Source organism: Corapipo altera, unplaced genomic scaffold (assembly GCF_003945725.1).
Source record: "Corapipo altera isolate COAL_440 unplaced genomic scaffold, ASM394572v1 0, whole genome shotgun sequence".
NCBI lineage: Eukaryota > Metazoa > Chordata > Aves > Passeriformes > Pipridae > Corapipo > Corapipo altera.
The window spans coordinates 2,463,312-2,484,424 of NW_020884872.1; the positions used below are offsets into that span (position 1 = coordinate 2,463,312).

The 21,113-nt window shown below is 42.8% G+C and overlaps 1 protein-coding gene across 7 annotated transcripts in view; it reads right to left on the reverse strand.

Annotated features, from left to right (window-relative positions):
- ERG (ETS transcription factor ERG) overlaps positions 1 to 21,113 on the reverse strand; it is a 107,248-nt gene that overhangs the window by 8,876 nt on the left and 77,259 nt on the right. For 5 of the 7 annotated variants that reach the window (XM_027645400.1, XM_027645443.1, XM_027645406.1 and 2 more), the window contains exons 3-6: positions 10,027 to 10,178; positions 6,865 to 7,068; positions 5,833 to 5,913; positions 3,814 to 3,885 (exon numbers count right to left, since the gene is read on the reverse strand). In XM_027645400.1, coding sequence (XP_027501201.1) covers positions 3,814 to 3,885; positions 5,833 to 5,913; positions 6,865 to 7,068; positions 10,027 to 10,178 — 509 coding nt within the window. The remainder of the gene's footprint in view (positions 1 to 3,813; positions 3,886 to 5,832; positions 5,914 to 6,864; positions 7,069 to 10,026; positions 10,179 to 21,113) is intronic. The other 2 variants (XM_027645412.1, XM_027645416.1) reach the window with 1 other exon arrangement.

Below are 21,113 nucleotides of genomic sequence, written 5' to 3' on the forward strand. Positions count from 1 at the left end.
CCCTTCCCTTCCCTTCCCTTCCCTTCCCTTCCCTTCTCTTCCCTTCCCTAACCTTCCCTAACCTTCCCTTCCCTAACCTTCCCTTCCCAAACCTTCCCTTCCCAAACCTTCCCAAACCTTCCCAAACCTTCCCTTCCCAAACCTTCCCAAACCTTCCCTTCCCAAACCTTCCCAAACCTTCCCTTCCCTCCTTTTCCCTCTTTCTCCTGTCTTTTCCCCTCTTTCTCTTCTCTTTATCTTATTCTTGGGTCTCCAAATTCTTAGACCCTGTGCCCTGAGGGGACTCTGTGATGCCACGTGCCTGTACCTGGTGCCACCTGCAGCCTCGAAATGTATTTGGTACAAATTTAGTACCGTGAGAAAAATGTTTTGCTTTTAAACTCAGCACACCATAAGACGATTTTTTTTTTTTTACTACACCCTCCCCATGGGAAGAAGAATCGAGTTATCAGCCCTTCTTGAAATAGTGCAAAATTCCAACTTCACTCTTAGTTCAGTGCCATGCCTTGATAAACACGTTGCTGCTCTAGATAAGAAGATCTGTTCTTGTCCATGAGATATTAGTACAATGTGTGCTTATCTTGGAAGGATCTTTTCTGGGAATGCTCCTGTTTGGTGAGACATGTAGACAAACCCACACCAGGTCTCACTGAGCTCCCAACAGGCCTCCTGGTATTAATTATTTTCTGAAACTTCATGTTCTGTTGTAAAGGTGACTGAAGAAATTCTCCTTTTTTTGACTGCAGCTCATGGCAAGCCCTGCTCATTTCCCATTTTCTATTGTGGTGCTTTAACAATGACAATACTTAATTGCTTTCTCCAGAACTGCAGCCTAGAGTCTGGTTGACTCCCACTGGGCATTATTTATTCCCCCCTCCTCATTTTTGACCTTTTTCATGTCATCAAGTGATTGTCCCCAGGGCCTGCTGTTGCTCTCACACGAACAGTGCTTTGTTATGGAAAAGCTTCTTTGCAGTCTGGTCGAAATGTGACATTTAACTAAAAGGAAAGCCACAGGATAAGCCAACAAAACAGTTTCTTGAAAGAAAACTGAATTTCTGCACAAAGCATTTTTTCCTTCTGCGCAAAAATTCTGACTTGGAGGATGTCTGCCCGCTCTCAATTGGAAAAGATAAAATAAAATAATGCTTCCAAGATCACAGGATAGTTTTTTTGTAGAAAACATTCAGTTAGGATACACTGCTCTGCACAGAAGAACAGAGACACCATGTATCCAAACTGCAATTCCCACAGGTAATTATGTAAAAATAGAAAGATGTTGGAGTAAAGCTTTTTGTTTTATGTGTCATTTTAAACACGGGTTAGATAAAAAAGCTGAAATTAAGGAGTTTACCATGTCTGATATGTGGTTTACAACCTTTTCCTTCATAACAAAATAGTATTTTATTTTTCCATCAAAGCCAGAATGAAACAAATACTGAAATCATAGAACTTCTCGTAGGATAAGAAGTCCAGTTTTCGTTCAAGTCCAGTGGAAAATACCATAAAATAGACTTATTCCAACCTATTTCCTGCAGGACACCCAGGTGCCTCTGGTCTTATGTTATATGTTCATGTCCCTTGGGAACTCCTGAGAGTTTTGGGCCTCAGGATTTACATGGCACAGTTGGTAATTGTTTCTATAACTGTATTTTGTCTTCTTAATCATAATCATGTCAACGTTCCCCTGTGCCACTCAAAGCTCCTGGGTGCTCCTATAACCTGTGTTATTGCTTTAACATTTCACGAAAATATCTGATTCTTTTTTGGAATATTCTTTCTTCTAACTCTGAGCCTAAGCAGGTACCCTGGGACATTCCTTATTTAGACAATTATATCGTGTTCCCTCAACCCCAGAACTTGATTTGAACAATTTCAAACACTTCTATCTCTCAATGTGCTCAGAAGTTTTTCCACATTCCCATGGCTTTCCCTTTCTAATTCTGCAAATAGCCTTTTTGATAAGGGATGATTCACCAGCTTTCCATGCAAGGCCACACTGCTGGTTTATTTTATGGCACAGTCAGATTTCCCACGTGATCCTCCACCGTGTTTCTTCATTTGTTCACTTTTTTTTCACTTTTTTTTCTGTCACTGTGCCAGAAATAGAGATGACTACGTTGAGTTGTTCTTTCATGAGTGAAGAGGGCTTATTTGAAGTCAGCAAGATATGCAAATAACTTGTGTCTTTATTTATCAACTTGTATTTTCAGCTGTTAACATATGGCCAAGCCATTTCTCTCTAATGAGCTTCCTGGGTGCCTGCACAGGGATCCTTTAGAGGAATCTCTCCTTTTAGGTAATGGCAAAATTATAGAATTATAGAAATATTGGGTTGGAAGGGAACTTAAAGATCATCCAGTTCCACCCCCTGCTGTGGGCAGGGACACCTCCCACTAGCCCAGGTTGCTCCAAGCCCCGTCCAACTTGGCCTTGGACACTTCCAGGGATCCAGGGGCAGCCACAGCTTCTCTGGGTAACCTGTGCCAGGGCCTCACCACCCTCACAGGGAACAATTTCTTCCCAATATCTCATCTAACCCTACTCTCTGTCAGTTTGAAACCATTCCCCTTTGTCCTGTCACTCCAGGCCCTTGGAAATCTCTCTCTCCATCTTCCTTGCAGGTTCCCTTCAGGCACTGGAAGTCCACAATTAAGTCACCCCAAAGCCTTTTTATTCTCTACTGTAGACAAATAAATGCAGCAGAAGAGCTTGTTCTCCAACAACCTGAGCAGGGTGGATTTGAACCCATAATGGCCTGGTAGTGGTTTCTTTATCTTATCTTTATCTTTTTTAATTATCAATTAACAAATCTGCAGACATGCATATATACAAGTATAAAAGTGTATATAAAATAGTTTCTTGTATGCATCATCCTGATTATACCCTAGAGAATAGATAAAATATTTGCTATCCAAATCCTCCTGGTTTTAAGGCAAAAATATATCTTTTCACAAGAGCTTAGTCAATTCAAGTGCATGTCCCTTCAGAACACTTGGGTTTATGTCTCTGGCTCAGTAATGGATTTCCTTTAACTTTAATATTTTGCTGCAACTCCTCTTGATGTCTCATAGTCCTTTGCACTCATTATTAGTAAAGCAAATGTCCAGATTAGGCATTTTTCCATAATTTCTTGTGGTGAATTGGTAATATAAAAAAAAATTTGAGCTTCCTAGCCACGTCCTCACGTTCCTTAATTATTCCCTTTAGCTTTTCACAACCAGTACATCCACAACAAACTCTCATGGGCTTTAAACATTTGAGCAAGAAGTACTTTCTTGTCTCGATTTTTTTTATTGAAGTCTCTTAAACTCCAAATCAGATGTTGTGGGGTTTGCCTGCCTCAAACATAAATAAAAAGCAGATAGCAGGAGAAACGTGCATCCTGCAGTTTTAGAGCGTTTTTGCCCAATATGCTTCAAATAGGATTACAGAAGAGGGAAATTTTGTCTCATTTTACAAACACAGAACTTAAGCACAGTGAAAAGTGATTGTGCTGGGACAATGCAGCAGAAAACCTGAACAGAACTCAGTTTTCCTCATTCTCTGGTGCTTTAGACAGTAAATAAAGTTGTTTAAAAGTAGAGATACGTGGAAGAAACGGACTTATTAAACTGCTCTATTTAATCAACTCACTCTACACAATTATATAAACACACATATATAATACAGGTATATATAATATATGTGTGTGTATTCAAAATACAGCCCAATATTTATGAAAAAAGAGAGTTAAAGGAGAAAAAGAATGAGATACTTCAGGAGATGAAAAGAGTAACATCGCAGCATACAAAAGGTGGTCATTGTTCATACCTGGCCTGGTTGTAATTCTTTGTGTTGCTTCTGGATAAACTGATGTATTTGGAAAAATAAAAGTGGCACCTCCTAAAGAGAGAGAAGATGAAATAACACCTAAAGATTCATTTCCACAGCCCCTAAACCCACTGATATTTTCCCTCCTGTGTCTGAATAAAAGACTATGAATAACTAATTTCTCTCTTAGGACTGTTATACATAAAAGTTCATTCTGAAAGTCTTTACACCTGTATAAATCCATTCAAATAACTGGATAAAACTCTGCAAAAATCTGTTTTGAGGAAGGACAGTAAAGTTCAGGAAATCCTTCCTCTCTTCACCACAACCTCCTCCACCTGGGCTTTGTATGTTCTGAAATAAAACTTCTTTGCCATTCCCCAAACAGGTTCATATTTTCAAACAGGGACTTTTGGGCCAGGCCCTCAGAAATTTCATTATACTCATAGAGTGGAAAGATTAAAAATGTTGAACTTGATGTAGAAAATAGTCCCTCACATATCTCAGGCACTGAAATTGCTCCAGCTACCCCAATGGGCTCCTCATGACCCTCTCCAGGAACCTGAAAAGGGTCATAAGGAATTGTGTAATTACTGTTGACTTCATGAATCATTTCTTTCTAACTTTTTTTATTCACTGAAAATCGATCAACTAATTTCCCTGTGCTGATGATCAGCATGGTGTTATTCCCACTCCCAAGGACAGAGATGCAGACAATCTTATTTTGGTGAAATGAATGTCCAACTATCATTGTCAGTGCACATATATAGAAAAAGATAACACAGAGAACTGTTGAACAACACTTGGATATCTCTGTATATGGAAGCTGCTTGGCAAATTAGAATCTCAAAAGCCAGAGATGGAAAAGTCCATCTATTTTTAAAAAGGACTTCAGGCTTATTCCAAACCACATCAAAATAAATGGAATTTGCTTTTTTGTTGCCTTTGGTGGGGTTTGCAGCAGGATTACAACCCACAGTAGGACTTTGCGTTTGCCACTATGGCTGGTGGCAAACCTCTGTTCTCAGGGAGAGATCTTTAATCCGGTGAATTTTGCTGGAAAACTCACTCAAAGTGAAAAACTAAATAAAATATAAAAGAAGCATTGAAATCCAAGTCTTGTTTTCTTTTTCTTTTGCATTATCCTCTGTATTATCTTTTTCATTTCTCATAAAGGATTGTTATTTCTGGTCACTGTAGGTAACTAATACCCTCAGGCATGATCATGCAATATTCCAAACATCTTTAGTCAGCATGTATAACATACTGTATGTACAATTCCATGCCATCCTCTGTTGCACAACTGTTAAAGGTAAAATGTATTCTGAATTATTCTCATAAATATTTTAAGCCACATCCTGAAAGACAGATGCTTTTGAGGCACTTGTCATTCTCCTACCTACACTCAACAGTTTTCTGGGCCAAATCAACGGAAAGGTGAATATCAACAAAAATTGTTTTGCATCCAGATCATGCTTAGTGGAGATTACAACACCAAACTTAGTGGAATTTCCAGCTCATATAGCTAGAAAATGAGATAAGTAAACTGCCTAAATAGCAATTGTATTGATTACTACAATATTTGCTGCATGGGAGGAGACATCCCCATTCACCAGAGCCCAAAGCACTCAGGCAAGTGCTGAAGCACTTTTGAGCTCCAACAGGTTTCTAGGGAGCTGTGGAGTGGATCTGACAGTACAATGAGACAGAATGAGAAAAAAAAGTCCTGACATAAAAGGATAAAGGCCCCAAACCTGCAGTTTATCGTGAGTGAGGGACCCCCTTCTCTTGCAGGACACAAGAAATTACCAGCAAGACCATTTTTGTGCCATCTGGCCCTGTGTGATCCCACCTGTTCTCCGTGTGTCTGAGCATAAAACTCACACACACAGCGAGGAGAGGATCCACTTGTCTCCCTCCTGGATTTACCACTTCCATTTTTTTATCAAGCAACCCATAAAGAGGAACCCTGTGCTTTTCCAAGACGCCCTATAGCAATGGGAGCAGTGCCAGCATTACCTGTGTTTCTAGCATGCATTAACCGTGGAGAGTTTTGTAAGGCCTTATCAACATCATCTGAAGTCAAATGTGGAAGAGGAGCTACAAAACAAAACAAAAAGCAACACCAAAACGTAAAAAAAAAAATCTGTGAATTATCTTTTTTTTTAAAACCATATTTTTTTTCCCCTGACAGGATTGTCTGAATGCGAGTCTGTCCAGAGTTCCAACCTGCACTTTGGAGGGAGGGGTGTTTGCTACAGCTTAAACCAGGGCATTCATTTATTCAATTTATTCCACATTATGAATGCACAATATTTCTGAGCTGGTTTCCTGGCAGTGTGCGTGTGGAGGAGACTGCACCGCACTGGTGTTGCAATGCTGGTTGTTGTTTTTTATTCTAAAAACCATCTTCATTTTAACTTCTTAAAATTTTCCTCAAGCTTAGGTGAAAACCCTCATCCCTTCTTTCCCTTTGAAATGCTAACCAAGCACCGCAATCAATTTGCATTTGGACTCCAGGGACTGTTCCTTCTTTTCCCATGAATTTACAGAATTTTAATTCAATTCAGTTAAATCTCCCTGATCCTATTCAGAGTGCAGCAAACTGCTGCCAGTCCTTCGAATCATGCCTGGAATTCGCTTCATGAATCAGTATTTATGCTCTTGTTTAGCATCCTCATCATTAAAATGGAAAGAAATGAGTATGTGACCAGAAAAAACATTAGCACTGAATCCCATATGATTTTCTTCCTACATGATGCTGATGAATATGCTGAATTTCAGCTTGATTTTCCTCTGAGATGGACACGCAGAAAGATTCCCTGACTCTTTCCTTCGATGGACATGAGCAACAGCCAACTGAAATTAATGGGAATCTTTCCATCAAACTCAAAAGGCCTTGGATCATGTTCCCTACTGTGTTCTTAGGAACAGCAACATCTGCAAACCCAGTCAAGTCATCCACAAAGTTATCCACACCATGAAATCTAAGATTGGCATCAGCCACAGACCGACCGCAGGCTCTACCACGGTGACGGAGAACTGGCTTACTCTCTCTGAGGTAGTGTAGGTGTGAGAGGAGGATGTCTGCATTGTAGCTTGGAGTGAGCCTCTGGAAGTCATCTTTGGTCATTTTGCAGAGCTCCTTCCCATCGATGTTCTGGAACAACAAGATGTCCACGTCCGGCAGCCCGTACTCCTTCACCGCCCACTCCAGCCACTGGCGCACGTGGTCTGTGCTCCATAACGTGGGATCTGGGGGTGGCACAAACCACAAAAATCAGGGAGAGAAGGGTGAGTGTTGATGCACTGGACCAGTGCAAAATAAATGTAGGCACAGACAAACTGGAGACGTCTTAACCCCCTGTTTATTGACTGCTGGAGGTGCACAAGGAATTAATTTGGCGTGTTGAGTGCAAGAGTGAATAACTGCCTGTGGAAAACTGTTAGGGAAGAGCTGTGAGCTCTGAGTGTTACCAACAATCCCTGAGCTCATTCTCTCATTTATTTATTTCTCCCATGCCATTAGTTTTATCCACTGATTAACAGATTGTTCTGGAACAAGATGTCCACACCTGGAAGGTCGTAACTCCTCTGCCCATTCCAGTCTCCAGGGAGAATAACTGTCTGTGGGAAGCTGATAGGGAAGAGCTGTGAGCTGAGTGTTAACAAAACCTCTGCCGCTGAATGAGCTCCTCCTCTCATTTAGTTCTTCTGCCTCATAAGTTTTACCCGCAGATTAACAGAGGTTTCTGACCCACCAACAGCTCTGCAACTCGTAGCTGAACAATTTTCAAAGCTCCCTGTTGAATCTGTGTCTTTATTCAAGTGAAATTTCCACTCATGTCAGATCTACACTTTCTTGGGTGTAGGCTAAGTAAGCACTCACAGATTTGACCAGTTATTTCATAAACTAGGGTAATATCATAACTAATATTAAAACATTCCACATTTTCTTTCCTGGATGCTGTGTTGTACTGGAGTACATTGCTACACCTGCCTGGGTTTTTGCTTAATACCTGTAGTATTGGCAAAACCATCTGGGGAAAAAAAAAAAAAACCAAACCAAAAACCAGTCCAGATTTGCAGCAAAATGTTTTTTAATGAATTCTTAATTTTAACTCTTTTTCCCCCTCTAAACTCCTCCTTTTCCATTTCTCTTCCATTTTACTTTTCGCTGTTCTTGAGTAAGGACCATGAAGGTCCCTCAGGACCTTTAGTGAACCTCCCCACAACATGGGGAGAGGAGACAGCTCCTACCATGAACAGTACATACTTTTTGCAGAGAAAAGTATTAAAGCCAAGGGGAAACAAATTCTTCAAGAGTTTCTGCCTTCCCACTTAAAAGACTCAGCGATTCTGTGACATCCTGAAGACTGAGAATGGAGTACATGGAGGTCGACTGGCTGCTGTCCATGACATGGAAGTCTGTAGAGGGGCTGGGACTTGGATGATAACTTAAATAGCTTTTCTGTGGCTTAACTTCAGTGCCATTCCCTCTCTTTTGACCATTCAGGTTGGTCTGAAAGAAGTGGAGACCTCTTTCCACAGGGAATACCGAGAGACTCTCACGCTGTTGCTCACTCCTAATCTTTCATCCCTTCATGCCTCCCTTTTTCTAATGCTTCTCTCAGCATTTTAAGCCTTGGGTTTCTCTGTTCTCTGCATTTCAGAAAAAACATTTAAAAGAATGCCTCCATCTGGTATGAAATGTGTAGCAAACTAGAGGGGTGCAAGTCTGGTGGTAAATCTGGGGTGTGGATGGGATTCGCCAGAGCTACAGCAGAGAATTCTGACAACTACTTCAGTTTGGTTTGAAGCAAACAGCCAAACATCAGGAGGTTTATCAAAACATTTTGATGATGCTCATAATTTTTAATTCTTCCTGTTTATGATAATTAGAATAAGAAAGTTGCCACAGCTGAAATATGACTTTTTCTTTTTCATATATGAATGTTGGCACATGAACTGCACACTGCCTATGCAGTAATCAAAACCTACTGATTTTTACCCGTTAATTTCTTCCAGTGAACTCAAGATAGTGACTGTGACATTCCTTAAATGTCACTCAAATCCACCTCAAAACACACCTACAGAAATACACTAAGAAAAAAATACCTTGCTGAGCTAAGGGTTACTAAAAGACTAAAAAGTGCCAAACACCAGGAAGACAAATATTTCAGAAGAATATTTAAATGTCATGTATTTCAGTGTGGTCTCCTTCCAGTTGGCAGGACACTCATTATTCAGTGCATCACTCTTCTGTCTTTAGGACAGAATTGACAATACCATTGCAGAGGATGCTGCAACAGATTTGTCCACACCTATCTTGACAAATAACTGAAATAATCACAGCTTGCAAAATTGGCCACAGTCAGTACTCTTGCACGTCTTAGCAACTGAAAAACTGTAAGAATATTAAGCAACAGAGCAGAGGTAGCAATGTTTCAGATAGGCACATCTCTGCTGGGGAGGAACCAGCAGCAAAACATTCCCTCCTGCTTGCAGGTGTTGTGTTTATCCAGTGTGCATCCAGTGGTTTATCAACAACCACATATGTCATGATGGCCTCTGATTTTGGAAATGGGTCTGCTGATTATTTTGCAAACCAGTTTGTCTGGAGGGCAAGAAGTGGATGTGCCTTCTTGGCCCATTAACTGCTGGATCCCACAGCCAAGCCTGCCAAGGCTAACCAGGAATTTCTCAACTGGGCTCTTACATTGCAGTGGAGTTGTCAGTTTGCTTATTAAAATGTTTTACACTGCCCAAACTCAGGGGAGACAACCCAGATAAAAGGCTTTGGATGCCCTGGTGGACTGTGCTTTTCATGTGTTGAGGGTGGTTTGGTATTTGGATTTCATGTGCTACAGTGATCCTTTCTCCCACACAGGCTGCACCCAGCTAGTCCATGGTCCAGGAAATGCAAGTGGTTCTTTTGCCCACTTTAGGGTGAAATCCTCCAAAAGGAGCTGGAGAAGTCAGATAAGATCTGAGTGTCTGTTATCAGCCAGTCCTGCTGCTGAATTGATAAGAATAGGTGGAGGAGGTGGCTTTGCTGAGATACTTCTCATCTCGTTCTCTCACTAACCCTGGGAAATTACTGCTCTTTTCTTCCTGATTGCCACTTTTGTTCAAATCTCCTTAAATAATCTTAGCAAATTTCAGGGAAATGCAATTTTTTCCAGCTTGAAATTTTTAAGCAGAGTGTCTAACCTGCTGGCACGATGACTCTTCGTTCGTTGGTGGTCATGTTTGGGGGTGGAACGTGCTTCTCTTCCATGTAGTTTCCATAGTTCATCCCAACATTGTCTGAACTGCTGACCATCTTCCCTCCTTTTGCCACGCTGCAGTCATCAGGAGAATTCCTAGACAGAGAGGAAAGGTGTGCTTCTATTATTCCAATCCCTATTAATGCTGTTAGCAAAGAATCACCTTGAATGAAGTGGAAAAACAGGACTTGAGCGCCAGGGTTGGGCTGCCCCTGGAAAACTCAGTGACCCAGTGACTCTGCTGATTCCTTCACTCAGTGGACCATATATTTATGTCTCCAAAACTACAAACACTAATGATTTACTCTCAGAGACCAACATGGAATGGAGGCTTGTCCATGAGCTTGCTCGGCCTGGTGGCTGTGTTTCTCCTTCCAAACACCTCACAGGCGACTCAGCAAACACAGAGCTGCACTCAATGCGAATTTTCTGAGGGAAAACTATTAGTAGTTGCCAATGTCCAAGCAGTCCAAGGCTTGGACAGCGTCCCATCTCCTCTGCCATCACTTTATGCTACTCAATGTCACACTTTTCCATGTGTGGCTCCCAGAAAAGGAGCATTTGCCAAAGCCACGGTTCCGAATACCACACACACAACTGGAAAAACCTTTCAGCTCCCGACCAACCCAGTCTCCATGGCACTGTAGTCAAGGAATGGAAACCTGCAGAGGATCTGCAACCAGACACCTCTTTAATTTTGGTTCTGCCTTCTGAATAGAGCCTTTAGGTTTAATGTCCCACCGGGGGTTCCCTAATGGCATTTTAATTGCATCACAGTTTTCTTTCTGGCAGACACAAGACATATTTGTCCCTTAATTTAATGTCTACAACGTGTTTCATCAGGGAGAGAAAAATTGTTACGAAAATCAAAACAAAGAACACAACCATGGGGAATACCTGGAAATGTAAAGGGGCTGCTTGGCAAGGGAAGGAGGGTGTTAGCTGGGTTTGGGGTTTTTTAGTGATACTTCATTACTGACAAGCTTTCTTTTAATCCTACCATTTAACTCCTGAAACTGTACTATGGGCTTACTAAACAAGGAGAAAGTCAGAATCACAGAATAACAGAATCCTAGAACCATGGAATGGTTTGGGTTGGAAGGGACCTTAAAGATCATCCAGTCCCACTCCCTGCCATGGGCAGGGACACCTCCCACTAGACCAGGTTGCTCCAAGCCCCATCCAACCTGGCCTTGGACACTTCCAGGGATCCAGGGGCAGCCACAGCTTCTCTGGGCAACCTGGGCCAGGGCCTCTCCACCCTCATAGCCAAGAATTTCTTCCTAATATCCAATCTAACCCTGCTCTCCTTCAGCTCAAGGCCATTCCCCCTTGTCCTGTCACTCCAGGCCCTATAGGAAAGTCCCTTTTCAACTTTCTTGTAGCTCCTTTAGGCGCTGGAAGGTGCTCCATGGTCTCCCTGGAGCCTTCTCCAGACTGAACAATCCCAAATCTCTCACCCTGTCTCCATAGCAGAGGTGCTCCAGCCCTGGGATTAATTCAGTGGCCTCCTCTGGACTCTGTCAGCTTGTGATGCTTCATTTGCCTCCAATTAATTTTCAGTCTAGAGAACGAAGAGACCCTCCAAGACCCAGACTGCTGAAAGTGCTTTACAGGATCTGCCCCTCAAAACGTGTTTAACCCAGATCCTCTTGCTTTCCCCAGCTTGGAAATTCCATTGGAAATCCTTGCAAGCAGCAACGTCACCGTGAGCCCACCAGTGGTCAGAACACACGTGTCTTCCCAGAAGGGTTTTGCTCTTGTTTGAAGGCAAAAGAGGGAAAACAATGTATAGTTTGGATCAACATCTGTCCAACATACGACAAAAGGATGTGGCAGATATTTTATCCCATTCCCAAGCGACTCAGTTGACTGCTTAGCACTGCCATGGCTTGGGAAGTAATGCAATTATAATTCTCACACATGTGCTTTAAAAAAAGTAACCAGCACTTGGAAAGGTGAGAAGACTTCTTGAAAATCTTAGATACTAAAATTACATTTTTTATATATATATATCGGGTTTTTTCTATGCAGTGTTTCTACTAATTTTACCCCTTTAATGTATAAATATAAAAGAAAATTTAAATGCTGATGGTTTTCAGTTTAAAAATAAAATATATTCATATTCCATATGAAATGTGCCTTGTGTAAAGTCCCTGGAACTGCTCTGTCAGCCACAGGGGTGAATAACAACCACAAGGAAGATACAGTCAGCACCTGCCCTTGAGAGGTGGGGAATTCAGCCTTTCCTCTAACAAACAGAGCACTTGGGCACTACTCTCCCAGGTTTAATTTTGCTCTCCTACTACACACCACTAATTATAATCCTGGGCTGCAGCTATTTCTGTCTAAGCAGAGCTGAGCAAAACAAAGCAACGTTTTCTTTTGGACATAAAATGTTGAAAAAGAGCTTTTGTGACGGTTCCTTGGGACCAAAATGTTGGATTTTTCTATTTACTTTAATGAACAGAAACGGCACGCATGCATAAGTGAGTCTGCACACTAAATCATGTGTACTAGGAAACATCCTCCTCCTCCTCCTGCCCTTAGACCTGTGTAGATGTGCACCACGACTTCCAAAAGCAATTATGGTACAAAGAACTATTTGGCCCATTCACTGACTTTTTAGGGATGTTTTGGGAAAATGGAGAGCCAGGAGCATCCTTTAATCTAACTGGCACAGTTATTTTTTTATTGTTTTTTTTCTGGGAACAGTAACTCGGGATACAGGGACGCCAAAGTCTTTCTGCTGATGTGAAATATCCCATCAGCACGGCCCACACCACTTCCATGGGCAACTGTGCATGAAAAACACTCTTGTAAACACTGAACAGCAAATGATGTGAAAGATCCAGTAGCACACAACTTCTGGCAACCTGACAGGGCTTCTGAGATGGTTTTCTGATCTGAATATAAACACACAGGGGTGGGGGAGAAGATCATAAATAAGTCATAACTTTTCATCAAGATCCAGAAGCAGATGGTCAAGAGCTCACTGGGTGGACAAGCAAATCTCCCATTCATCAAATCTCCCAAGAACAAGCTTAACTTTGAGCACTTAAGCAGCTCCATGGGACTAAATAGGACTACTCAGATATTTCAAATTGAGTGTGGGCTCAAAACCACTGAGCCAGGGCTTAGTTCAACTGCCTGGAACGGACTTCCACAGTACAGAAAGCAAAACTGAAAATGCAAACAGACACTAGAAAATGTTTTTTCTAGTGCCCAGAACAACAAGAGAGTGATTGTCTACAAAGGTGGCTTTTTTTTTTTAGGACTTTCTGTGAGTCTGCTTTATTTCTGAGCCACCAGGTTGGAAAAGCAGCTTTTGGAAAGTGTGTCCGGTGTAAAAGGTTCAGCTTTGCAGTGATTCATCCTCAGCTCCGGGTCTGAAATGAAACACAAGATGTTTTTCTTTGCAGCTGCATGTTATTCTTACCCTTTGTAAATATACTGTGTTACACCTGGAATTTACACGAAAAACATTTAAAGACCTAAAAAGAGAGAAGACTTCAGACAATCATGGCACCCAAGAACAGTCCAGGCTTGAGCTGATTCAGCTCTGATTGCTGATAAATGCCTGTTGAGAAAGTATTTCCCCACAGGGCCTTGGACCTGGAAGCCTCACCTTTACGCAGGGTTACTTAAAATTGAGCTGATTTGATGGTTAAATTTATCACCCACTCCTACTGAAGCTTACTGGAGTTTTGCCAGCCACTGACTCTGATGAAAGCAGATGTAAGTTCATAAATAAGTGTATGAAACACATTTTTTCCTCTTCACTATGCTACTATTTTCCCCATGTGACAGAGAACACCTGTGTTGTGTTAAAATGCAAGGTGTCAGAGAAATACAGATTAAGAATCAGCAAAATTCTGCCTGATTTCTGTGACATTCCTATAATACAAACTCCTCTCTTCAATATTTCTGAAGTTCACAGGGAAATAAATGAAAAAAAAATTGTATTGCCCAAATATCTACATGTCTTTACAAGTTTATTTAATTATCCAAGCTTGGATAACTTTCTTACTTATAGAAAAGGGGTCTCAGGAGGGTAGAGAAGTGTAAGGATACCTTTGAGCAGCTTTCCAAGTATGGTCTCCATGTGAGGTCAGAGGACAGGTTGAGCTACCAGAACTTTCCTTCTGGGAGGATCTGGCAAACCAACTATGACACTTTCCTACAGGATGAGGATTGATCTCCTCACCTCTTCTCTGTCATTTTGCAATGCCACTGATCTGAGAAAAAGGGGAATGACCCCAGCAAGGCTGTGATGCCCCCACCCCATCCTTATGTACAGGAGGGAGAGCTCCACAAACCAGCTCCCTCTCACGATTTGGGCCAACATATTCAAATTTATATTTAGCAAAAATGACATCCTGGAAAGGTCAGCTCATACTGAGAGGATTGTAAAGCATGTTCAGGCTCATCTCCACTCACTGTAGCTACTCAAGCTCTGGTAGATTTGGTCAGTGCTTCCTCCCCAGAACGGCTCGTCACTGAAAAAGTGGCCTATGAAGAGAAAACTCAAAACTTCCCTGAGATTTCTTACTTAGAGGTAAGTAGAGATTTCTTACTTACATTGGAGACAACCCAACCCTCCCTGGGGAGAAGGAGCCTGTGCTTCCCAGCCACTGGAGCAGGAGTAGGGATGCACCAGCAGCTTTGCAAGGCCTGGGAGCTGCTTCCCTGACACCGAGGGTGATCTCCACAGGTACTAAGTGAGAATCTGAAAGGAGTTTCCAGAGAGGATATTAGAGACCCCAACACTTGCCATAGAATCACAGGATCATAGAAATGTTGGGTTGGAAAGGACTCTAAAGATCATCCAGTGCCACCCCTTCCCATGGGCAGGGACACCTTCCACTGGCCTAGGTTGCTCAGAGCCCCATCCAACCTGGCCTTGGACACTTCCAGGGATCCAGAGGCAGCCACAGCTTCTCTGAGAAACCTGTTCCAGGGCCTCCTCACCTTCATAGCCAAGAATTTCTTCCCAATATCCCATCTAACCCTGCCCTCTGTCAGTTTGAAGCCATTCTCCCTTGTCCTGTCACTCCAGCCCTTGGAAATATTCTCTCTCCACCTTTCCTGGAGCTCCTTCAGGTCCTAGAAGGCCACAATTAGGTCACCCCAAAGCTTCTCTTCTCCAGGCTGAACAATCCCAGCTCTCCCAGCCTTTCCTCCCAGCAGAGCTGCTCCATCCCTCTGATCCTCTTGATGCCTCCTCTGGACTGTCTCCAGCTGCTCTGGCAGCTCAGTGCCCACCACACACACTCATCCCCCACCACCTGGACGTGTCTTCTTGGCATCTTCTGTGCACACACCAGGTAGAGTCCTGCAAATGCACCAAACCCTCTGCTCCTGGGCAGGCACCTGCCCTTAAAAATGCTGCCTGGGGTGCTCACACAGGCTCCTGCTCAACTGCTCAGTGAACCAGGCTGGGGACCTGCTTCCTCGGCAAGTACTTAAATAAATAAAGAAATGGGTGGGTGGGTAAATAACTCAGGAGTTAGTTAAAACCTGAGTCACTCCCCCACCTGTGTGTGGTGGCTGTGGAAAGGGGATGCTTCCCCTCAGGAAAGGGGATGGCCAGGGTAGGAAAAAGATGCTGAGGACCATGGAAGGGAGGGAAGCCCCTAAGGATGCACACCAGTGGCTTAAAGTGATGCTGAAGCCAGGGTGACAGCTGTTTATATTTGCTATATGGTGTCAAAAGTAGGACTAAGAAGACAGAAGAAAAGAAAAAAATAAACAAGATATATAAATTCTTTGAAGACAGAGTGATTAGATACTGGAATTAGATATTGCAATGGGCTGCCCAGAGATGTGGTGGAGTCCCCATCCCTGGAGGTGCCCAAGAAAGGACTGGCAGTGGCACTCAGTGCTCTGGGCTGGGGGACAAGGTGGAGGTTGGGCACAGGCTGGACCTCACGATCTCAGAGGTCTTTTCCAACCTAAATGATTCTGGGATTCTGTGACAAACCAAGTCCTCCCAGGGCCACTCAGTCATGGCAGAGCACAGCTCCACATGGGCAGTGGCAACCAAAAGGGTTCAGCAGCCCCAACAGATCATGGCAATGGAGAGGCTGGGGCTGGGGCAGCCCCACACGAACACAACCCTGCAGCACCCAAAACACGGGGATTAATCACTGTGTGGGGTGCCCTGTGCTCGGTAGGTGCTCAGGGCTACACGGGGCTGTCCCAGGGGTCACCTGGAAATGTCACCTAGAGGTGCCTCTGGTTCCTTTCTCCAGAGAAAGAAGAAAGCCAACACCACACGCCAACACACACAACGTCCTTGGCTTTCCTCAGGCGAAATGGGAGGTGCACATTTATTGAGCTGCTCATGCAGCAACCGTTCATTTCCAATCAAACAACAACTTGGACTAAATCAATCTTTTCTTTTTCTATTCTTTTCCCCTTCGCTTTCCCTGGCTATCCTGCAGCCCACAGCTGCTCCAAGCCTTAAGGCCATCATGGCAAATTAAGGCAGTCAGCATCTGGCTCACTAGAGGCCAGTCAAGCTATAAATATTACCAGCCTGGCTCTTTGTGTTCACAGTGTGGGGAAACAGCTGGTTTAAGTTTGACTGCACGTTGTCATTTCTCCATTAGCGCAAACACTTCAATATTTCTTACGTGTCAGGTTGGAGTGAAGAAAGGGAAAGAAGGGAAGGGGGTCACGAAAAGCCAAAGCTAAGAAATGATGTTCTGTATATATACATAATTTACAATTAGATTGCTGCCTGGTAGAAGGCTGAGGTCTGACATGGTGATAGCTAGGCCAAAGCCACAACGACTTCCCAGTTGGCCTATAACTTTCAGGACCTATTTTCTCTTGTTTTTCTTTTATTATTTTTATAGAAATTCTATTATAATGGTAACGGATTACATTTCTCAAATTGTATTTCATTTCAAGAGCTTGTAAGACTGTTGTATTTGTGGTTTCGTGAAATATGAAATACAGGGAGACGGGGCCCTTCCCAAACCACATGTGCCTTCTTTTGTGGGCAGGGATCATATAGAAACTTAGTAAAGTAGTATGCCAGGCATAAACAGAAGTGACAGCCTGTATGGAAACCATAATCCCCTGTGTCTGTGGAATGTCTGCTGATTTTCGTGATTAACTTTATCGGGCTGTGAGGCAAAATGGTGAAGTCAATGATCAGCCCCTTTTCTTACCTTCTGTTTTGTCTTAAAAAGCTGTTCCCAGACTTTAAATACTAAACAGCCCCACTGATGTTGCCCTGATCAAAATAAAACACCTATTAATGAAGGGGGAGAGGAGTCAGAGACAACCTGACTGTGCCATGCCAGCCAGGGGGGACACCACAACCCTCAGCTCTAAATGCTACAGACACAGTAAATCCTCTACTGGAAATCAAGAAGTAATGATACCAATAGTCCTAAAAAATTACAGTGATCACAGCTCTTGTGGGGTCCTCTGTCATTATTTGAAGCCTATTTATGTATTTCACTTTGCTTGAAATTCAGTGGCCAATCCAAAATATATCCATGCCAATTCTGAATGAGCCCATTTATCCCAGAGTGGAAAGTTCCTTAGCCAGAACCTGCTAGCCCAGTACCCCCCAAAAAGCTGCAAAAGAAAAAAAAATAGTTATATTATCAGTGAGCTGAGTTTGTTTTTCTCTTTGGCAACATGTTTGCCTCAAGGATGGAGCCAAACCATGCAGACACACACACATAAGTGCTGGTGTTAAGCTGGTGGATTTTTCAGAGCAAACAGGAACTTCTTGGAGCAGTAACACACAGAGAAGATCCTGAATTTGCAGTTTTTCCAGTTTGGTTGGCAGCCACTCTACCAACCACCCAGTCAGTGGGAAAAAAGATTATCAGCCTGAGATAACTGATGCCTTTTTACCCAAGACTATGGGAAAAACATTACTTTACACAGGCAGCTCCAATAAGTGCATTAGGAAAGGCCTGCTCTTAAGACAGATCTCCCTGGGCTGACGTAGGGGCTGACTCAAGCCCTGCTGGAGACTGAGGAGAGAGTCCCATGGACTACAGTGGGGTTTGGACCATGCCTGTTGTTTAGTCTGAGCTGAGGTTTCCCAGGAATACCAGGGCTGCATGCCGGTGGCGCACCACCAGATGTGGAAGGGATGGCGCCGCGCCCCCGCCGCAGGGTTGTGCTCCAGGGGTGGAAAAAGCCATGCCCTTGAAAAACAAGTGATGTCAGGGGGATTGCTGCAGCTCAGCCCTGTTTATCCACATGCTGGACACTCGCAAGGTGGGTGTCAGGAGGGTGGTGCCGGGCTCTTCTCGGCGGTGCTCAGAGACAGGACGAGGAGCAACGGCCATAAACTAAAACACAAGAAGTTCCACTTCAACATGAGGGAGAACTTATTTCCCTGGAAGGTGAAGACCATTGGAACAGCAGCCCAGGGAGGGTGTGGAGTCTCCTTCTCTGAGCAGCTGTTCCAGTGCCCTTCACCCTCCATGGAAAGAAGTTCGTCCTCATGTTGAAACTTCCTCAAGCTCTTGATTTTCCAAACCCACCTGGACATGCTCCTGTGTCATCTGCTCCAGGTGACCCTGCCTTGGCAGGGGAGTTGGACTGGATAATGTCCAGAGGTCCCTTCCACCCCTGACAATTCTGTGATTCGGGGATTCTGTGAAGGTTTGCAAAGCCTCCAACTTGGTCCATCAGTATCCAACCACAGATTGGAATGTGATGCAGATCCTGCCAGCCTGGATCCTGGGAGCCTGGATCCTGGGAGCAGGATGGCTCTGTTGTGGTGGGAATTCAGAGCTCCACATGGATGACTGCACCCTCCTCAGTGCCCAGGCACAGCAGGTGTCACACATCCAGACTGTGCAAGGAACCTCGAGTGCTGCCTATTCTGATTTGCTGGCTTGGATAGCACAAAATAGCTACTCCTTAGAAGACTTTACATCAAGGGGAAAGTTAAAAAAAAAACCCAGCAAGAAAACTTGAGGTCACCCTGTGCTCTGAAAACTCCTTCTGTGTGTTAGATGTACTCAACCCAGCCAGTACAGAGGCCCTTTGATGAAAATTCAGGCAAAGAAAAAATGGTGTTTCCCAAAAGAGTCAGCACAAAAGATGTATTAAGTGATAATTTCAGTCTCAAATGGTTTTCAAGCAACAATTGGTAGCACTTAAATCAACATTTTGCACATTATTAAATCTTAAGGGCAACTAATTATTTCTGGCATTTATTTAAAACTCCTGTGATTAGCCAAGCTGATGTTGGAAAGCTTCTGCTGTGCTTTCACTGCAGTTCACTTTCAAAAATACCTCCTCAGTGAAATCATCACGGTGCAAATGAAATCTGAATAAGACTCTGTGTTTCACCTCGGCCTGCCTTAAAAAAAAAAATGGATTATCTACCAGTAAATGTGGTTATTCCAAGCTACCTTTGTACAGTCCCACCCCTGGGCACGGCAGAGCCCCGTGGGCGAGTGTATTCCAAGATTCCTGGACAATCCCCGGATTTAAATGTTGTTTAAGCAGCACCCAGCTCCTCCTGAGAGCATTTTCACAGGAGTGGATTTCTGCCTAAATGCATAATGTGAATTGTGACAGAATTGCTCGTGCTTAATTTGATAAAATATATAAAGAATGATAAACAGAACAATAAATAACGGTGTGGCACATGCAACCTCCAGATCTATATATATGTATAAATATATATAAAATGAATATAAATAAATATATATATATATATATAACCCTATACCAGAGTGAATCTTTTGGTCTGACTCAAGAGCAATAAATAGCAGGAAACACTATTATTACATTCAGGTGAAAGATTGACTCTATGGGGGTACAAAAGGTCTCATTAGATTTATGTACCTGGGAGAAATATAATGGCTGTACCTACATAACATATTTAAAGAAACTCAATTTGATACCACCTGTGACAATCTGCATTATTTGTGCAACAACAGCAAGGTAAATGACAGCTTTAATTTAAACTTTTCAGGTTTTATTTAATTTAAGGTGGGCCCTCAGGCTGTATTTTCTGGTGGATTTAGCTCTAAAAATGCTGTTATTGTTAAAGGAAACTGGGTAGCTAATCCCTCTGAAAATAACCCTTTAATTTTACTCTAATAGTATTTTTTTTTTTTTGGTATTCACAGGAATGCTAGTTATGTTTTGAGGTTTAATGTAAGGCAATTACAGGTAAAGCATATGTGGGAAAAGTCCTACCAGACGAGCACATTTTTCTACTTAACTGTGGATGTCTAAAGGGTTCAGCGTGCTCCTAAAATTTTACACCCTCTCCCAGATGACAGAATATATGGCCAGGAAATAAAGTGAGAAGGGAGAGCTGGACAGCAAATATTGCCATTTTAACTCCTCCCTGCTCACCCCTTTGTGGGGTCTCATACCCTACTTTGCATCCTCTTTACACCGAATTATTCAGACCCAGGTGCCCAGGAAGACAATTCCAGAGGATACACTCTGGAGATCCTCCAGGTAGCATTTCCATGGCTTAGCAAAGTGGTGTCATATTTTAGACTCTTTTGGGACCACCCAGATTTCAAAATGGGTGTAAGCAGAGCAGGTACAGCTTTACTAAAAATGAAAAGCGGCTCCAGCTCCTGCACGTGTTAATTTTCAACACAGGAAGTATTTTTTAACAACTGAGCGTTTCATTTAAGGCAACAAATTTATGCACTGCAAAAGAGCAGGGTGGGGAAACCTCCTGCAGAAAAGAAAAATGCAAAGTGACCTTTAGAATCACAGGGTACCACCAATCTGATACACACGGGGTTTTTTTCCCTAAAACTGGCTGGAATTTCACATACTAGGAAGATTCCAATCCCCAAAGTGTAATAACACCCTACATATGACATACACACGTGTATGTGAGTTTTAGAAGTGCCACAACACCTTTATTTTTGTTACTTGGCAGTGCTAGTTCTCCATTAAAAGGGTATTATTTAAGATCTATCTTTTCAGGCACGAGTTAGGCCTTATAAAATAATCATTCTTTGATGAAATAAATTATGGTTTTTAATAATATTTTTCATTATTTTT